This window comes from Impatiens glandulifera, chromosome 6 (genome assembly GCF_907164915.1).
Source record: "Impatiens glandulifera chromosome 6, dImpGla2.1, whole genome shotgun sequence".
Lineage (NCBI taxonomy): Eukaryota > Viridiplantae > Streptophyta > Magnoliopsida > Ericales > Balsaminaceae > Impatiens > Impatiens glandulifera.
The window spans coordinates 40,059,299-40,064,213 of record NC_061867.1 but is presented as its reverse complement, the minus strand read 5'-3'; the positions used below and the strand labels follow the sequence as shown (position 1 = coordinate 40,064,213).

The 4,915-nt window shown below is 32.7% G+C and overlaps 1 protein-coding gene across 1 annotated transcript; it reads left to right on the top strand.

Annotated features, from left to right (window-relative positions):
* The first annotated feature begins 2,667 nt into the window (after nt 1-2,667).
* LOC124942246 (uncharacterized protein Mb2734-like) lies at nt 2,668-4,915 on the top strand. Its single transcript, XM_047482706.1, has 9 exons — nt 2,668-2,931; nt 3,120-3,214; nt 3,297-3,394; nt 3,469-3,518; nt 3,601-3,696; nt 3,786-3,875; nt 3,995-4,087; nt 4,374-4,535; nt 4,625-4,915. Exons 1-9 carry the CDS (start codon nt 2,737-2,739, stop codon nt 4,769-4,771), a joined length of 1,026 nt encoding a protein of 341 aa, XP_047338662.1. The 5' UTR covers nt 2,668-2,736; the 3' UTR covers nt 4,772-4,915.

The window sequence follows — 4,915 nt, the reverse complement described above, 5'->3', positions numbered from 1 at the left end:
TATTATCATCCAAGTACAGACGGGATCAAAGAAGATCTTCTCCATTGTACCATTCTGAAGCCAAGAAAATTAAAAGAGGACCGATGTCCATTGGAGCAAATATGACCGTTGTTGTGCTTTGAATATATAAGAAGATAAAAGGAAGAACATGAGCAGACTTGGAGATCTGGGCACTTTTGCTAATTAAAAACTCTCTCTCTACAAATATATATTCAAGCTTTTGCCTTCGAATTTTCCGTGATAAACAGTTCATACAAAGCATTGTATTAATCCTTACATCTGTGTGATTGTTTGTAAGTTGAATAGATAGTATCTATTCAACAAGCGTTGTGTACTATGAGTTTGGAAACATGCAGTGTCTAAGTCCTGGTTGTCCGATTGGGTTTGTATACGTGTTGTAATCAAACCAAATCTTCTAGTGAATATTCTTCTCAAGGTTGAGAAGAATATCCTTCTCGAGGCCGAGAAAAAGGGATGACGTAGGAGAGTTTACTCCGAACATCTATAAACAACCCATGTGTCTTGTGTTCTTTACTTTCTGTATCTTCCAAACTGATTATTTGTTTCAAGTTAAAACAAACACTTCCGCACTTGAACTCGGTTCAAGAGTTTATGACGACTTACGAAGAATATAAACCGATATTAACCTCTAACAGGGTTACTATCAACCAACGTGTGTGTAAGCGTTCACCTTTGTGAGACCCCAGTCTCTCTTGGCAATTCCGATTCTAACAAATTGGTTAATGCCTCTTAAAATTACGTTGCAACGAACATTGGGACTCTAAGTTTAACACTATTAATGACTTTTGAAGTACTACTCTAAATGTAAACAAGAGGAACATTGGGATCCAAGCTTAGTACTATTGTAAATGTAAACAAGAGGAACATTGATACTCCAAGCTTAGCACTATTAATGACTTTTGAAATACTAAATGACTTTTAAAGCAAGAAATTTTGATGAATCCACTTTTGATGAAGAAACTCAAGACCTCGAGACTATGATAAATCGATGTGACTATCGTAATAAGATGGATATTGACAATCTAATGAACTACCCAGGTGTAAATGAAGCATGTTTGGAGGTTCAGAGTTTAAAAGATATTGTGGGTACTTATGGCGAATAATGCAGAGGTGACAATCATTGAGAATAATGCAGAGGATGGCAACGAAGATGATATGGTGTCTTTGGAGCCTATTACGCGAAAGGAAACACTTATGACGTCGTACATTCTTCACAATTTTATGATACAATACAAAATACAACTCATGAGCTATTGGATGCAATAAGAAAAGTTAGAGATGAGCTCCAAATAGACTTAAACTTTAAAGGAAACCAAACAACTATTGAATCATATTTCAATAGAGTGTAATATACATGTTTTCAGTTTCTATGAATTATTAATTTATGATTTTTTTGGGATCGAAAATTATAAAGGGATCTCCCGAAAAAATAATATCTTATTATTTTATCGAGTTTTTCAATTTTTTACATTGACCTAAGTCGGGACCGAAAAAAAAATATTATTATAAAGAGTTTATTAATTTACCGAATATTAATTTAAGGAGTTTCTATTATACACCAATTAAACTAAATGAAACACTTTTTTTTAGCTTAAAACTAAAACAAAATTAAGAAAAAAAAAGCTCTCAAGGAAAATAATGAGGGTAGATTTTTATTAAAAAAAATCAAATATAATTAAAGATTATTACATTAATTTTAATAAATCAAATCATTTAATTTATAAAATAATTAATATTTTTCGTCTTAAACTTTTCATTTTAAAATTTAGTAAACGTTAATTTGTTAAGTAAATATTAAAATATTTTTATTTAACAAAAATAACATCTAGGGATGATAATGAGGTGGTTCGAACGAGGAATGTATTTTTATCATCCCCGCCCCGTTTTTATTTTGGGTATTTTTTTAATACAATCCCTGCCCCGTTCAATTTTGGGAAATCCTCACATGACACCATTTAAAAAATATTAAAAAAAATAATAAAATTATAAAATAAAATTGTATAAACGAATTTTTTAATATAATATATATTGAAATATATTAAAATTTTATATAATTATAAATAAATAAACTTACCCCTTTATATTAAATAAATAAATATATTAATAAATTTTTATATTTAATTATATTTATTGTGTTCGGGGCAGAATTGGGATGAGATCGGGACGAAGACACTAATATTATTCCCGTCCCATCCCTATTCAGTTTTGGAGAAAAACAGCCCAACAATTCAATTTGGTTACCGGACAGTTTCAAATTATATATTTGTATTTAAAAAAATAATAATTTAATTTTATTGGGAGTCAAAATTAACATTAATTATTAAATAAATGGTATTGAATTAATAACTGTGTGCTTGCTGACGGAAAAGAGACATTTAAAGGAAGTGGGGTTCAGAGGCAGGAAAAAGGCATCCCTGCACCGAGCCCGAAGAAGAAGAATCACAGTCCTATCATCGACATCTCACCATGGTCCATATACCCATCTTGCTAAATTCCACACTCAACATGCATAATATATAATTATAAAAATAAATGCCGACATGCATATGCCTTGTATTTAAATAAAGGATAATTTTATAATTTAATTGCATATAAAATTAAAATCTTAAAAATTTGTTCTTCCAAACATGGAAATCAAATAATGTACTACTGTACCCATATGAGAGACTGTCAACAATATTGGTGCTGTTTCTGACACTGACGAAATTAGGAACAATGGAGTCCTTGGCATTAGGAAATGGAGCATTCTCAAGAGGGGAAATTTGCAGGAGCATTATTAGAACAACAATGGGGGCTTCTTCTTCTTCTTCAGTTGGTGGGTTTCCTTCTTTTCTTCCCAAAGAAGTTCAAAATATCAAAGACCCATTTGCCCGAACCTTGGCCAAGAGGATCCAAAGACTTCCTGTTCAGGTCTTCTCTTTTTCTTTAGTTTCACTTGCATGTACATTTGCATTCTTCCTAAGATCTTCATTAGGTTGTCGATGAGTAATTTGGGTAAATCAATTTCCAGAAATGCACACAGATTTTGGCAAGATCTTTATAAGTAGAAGCTAGCAATTTTGTATCAATTGTGACTTTGATTGTTGTGTGATTACCAGATTGGAATTTCTGATGATTGTATTATGAGTAGCTGTGTGAAACCAGCTAAACGAAGTGGGACTAATCCTGTGGTTCTTCTTCACTGCTTTGACAGGTTTGTTTTTATGAGTGATTGATATTATTGATTATTATTTTTGTTTCTTCTTCATCATCATCATCACTTTGTCTATATCCAGCTCTTGTTTGGAATGGAGGTGCACATACCCTTTGCTTGAGGAGGCTGGTTTGGAGGTTTGGGCTGTTGATATTCTTGGATGGGGTTTCTCGGATCTAGGTTCATCATCATCATCAAGCTTCAATAATTTTAATATTTTACCTTTCTTTAAGTTTCTTTTTGGTTTGGAACAGAGAGTCTTCCTCCTTGTGATGCTGCAGCTAAACGGTATCATCTGTACGAGGTATTGTTTTGTTGGGATTGTGATTCTAGTAGTTTGTTTTGGTTTGTGATTCTAGTTGATGGACTGTAATTTAAATTGACAGCTTTGGAAAACCCACATTAAGAAACCAATGATATTGGTTGGACCAAGTCTTGGTGGTGCGATTGCAATTGATTTTGCAGTTAACTATCCTCAAGCTGTAAGTACTCCCAATGTTATTCACTTATTTGATTGTTGTTCGAATCTTTAGAATGAGTGTTTTTTTTTTCTGTGTTTACATATTTACAGGTGAAAAGTCTGGTTTTAGTGAATGCTTGTGTATATGCAGAAGGAACCGGAGTTTTGAGCTATTTGCCTCGAATAATGGCATATGCAGTGGTGAGAATTAGTTTCAGAGTTGTAATTAGTCTCATTATGATCCGAATTTAAAATGAAGAAATGTTTCCAAATAGGTGGTTTCATCTTCATAATATTATCATTAATGTGTTGTTGCGCAGGCATCATTGTTGAAGAGCATCCCAGCAAGACTTTATGCAAAGTATGTCGCTTTTAATGGGATACCCTTTGCTAAAAGCCTAGACTTCATGAATGTAAGTTGAACAAATAATGGATTTATCTAACTCCAATCCAATCCAAACTCAAATTGAGTAGTTTGGGTAGATATTTTGGTTTGGGTTCAATTCAGAATAGGTTTTGGTTACCCGAACTACCCATGTTTCGTTTCAAACTATTTTAGATTAAAAGCATTTTAAAGGATAGAAAATAAAAGAACAAAAAAATTTAACATGTGTTAAGTATGAATTGGGTAAAATAGATTAGTTTTACCCGTTTGTTTGCTCCTAGATTGAAACAGAAAGAGTTTTGATTGAACCATAGGTAGGTCGGTTGCACTGCCTTTTACCTTGGTGGGAAGATGCTACGGTTAGTTATATATTGAGTGGAGGGTTCAATGTAGTTTCACAAATTAAACAAGTAAAACAAGAAGCACTTGTGATATCGGGCGAATGTGATAATATCGTCAGCAATAAGCTCACTGTGGTTAGTTAAATCTTCACCTTCTTCTTTCCTTATCAATGTTAATATGTTATTTTCTCACTTTCTGTTAAATTTGATTTCATCAATGGCAGAGGCTGCATTCAGAACTTCCATATGCTACCATGCGCCAGATACCAGATTGTGGTCATCTTCCTCATGTCGAAAACCCTGGTGCTGTAGCTAAGCTCATAGTGGATTTTGCAAGAACACACACAAATAATGTTGTCCATTCTATCTAGTTTGTACTTACTTTAGAATATATTAAGAAGGGGGTGTTTTTTTTCCCTTATCAAAGTTGTGTAAAATGAATTAGCTTAAAATGAATAATACTACTTACTAGAATTGGAAGAACAAATTCATACTCTCTAATAATCTCATCATTT

Bases quoted from the DNA above. Each gene is read 5' to 3' on its own strand.
- LOC124942246 (XM_047482706.1), top strand. From the start codon at position 2,737: ATGGAGTCCTTGGCATTAGGAAATGGAGCATTCTCAAGAGGGGAAATT. The intron at 3,215-3,296 runs GTTTGTTTTTAT...GTCTATATCCAG, and splicing joins CTTCTTCACTGCTTTGACAG to CTCTTGTTTGGAATGGAGGT. The intron at 3,697-3,785 runs GTAAGTACTCCC...ACATATTTACAG, and splicing joins CAGTTAACTATCCTCAAGCT to GTGAAAAGTCTGGTTTTAGT.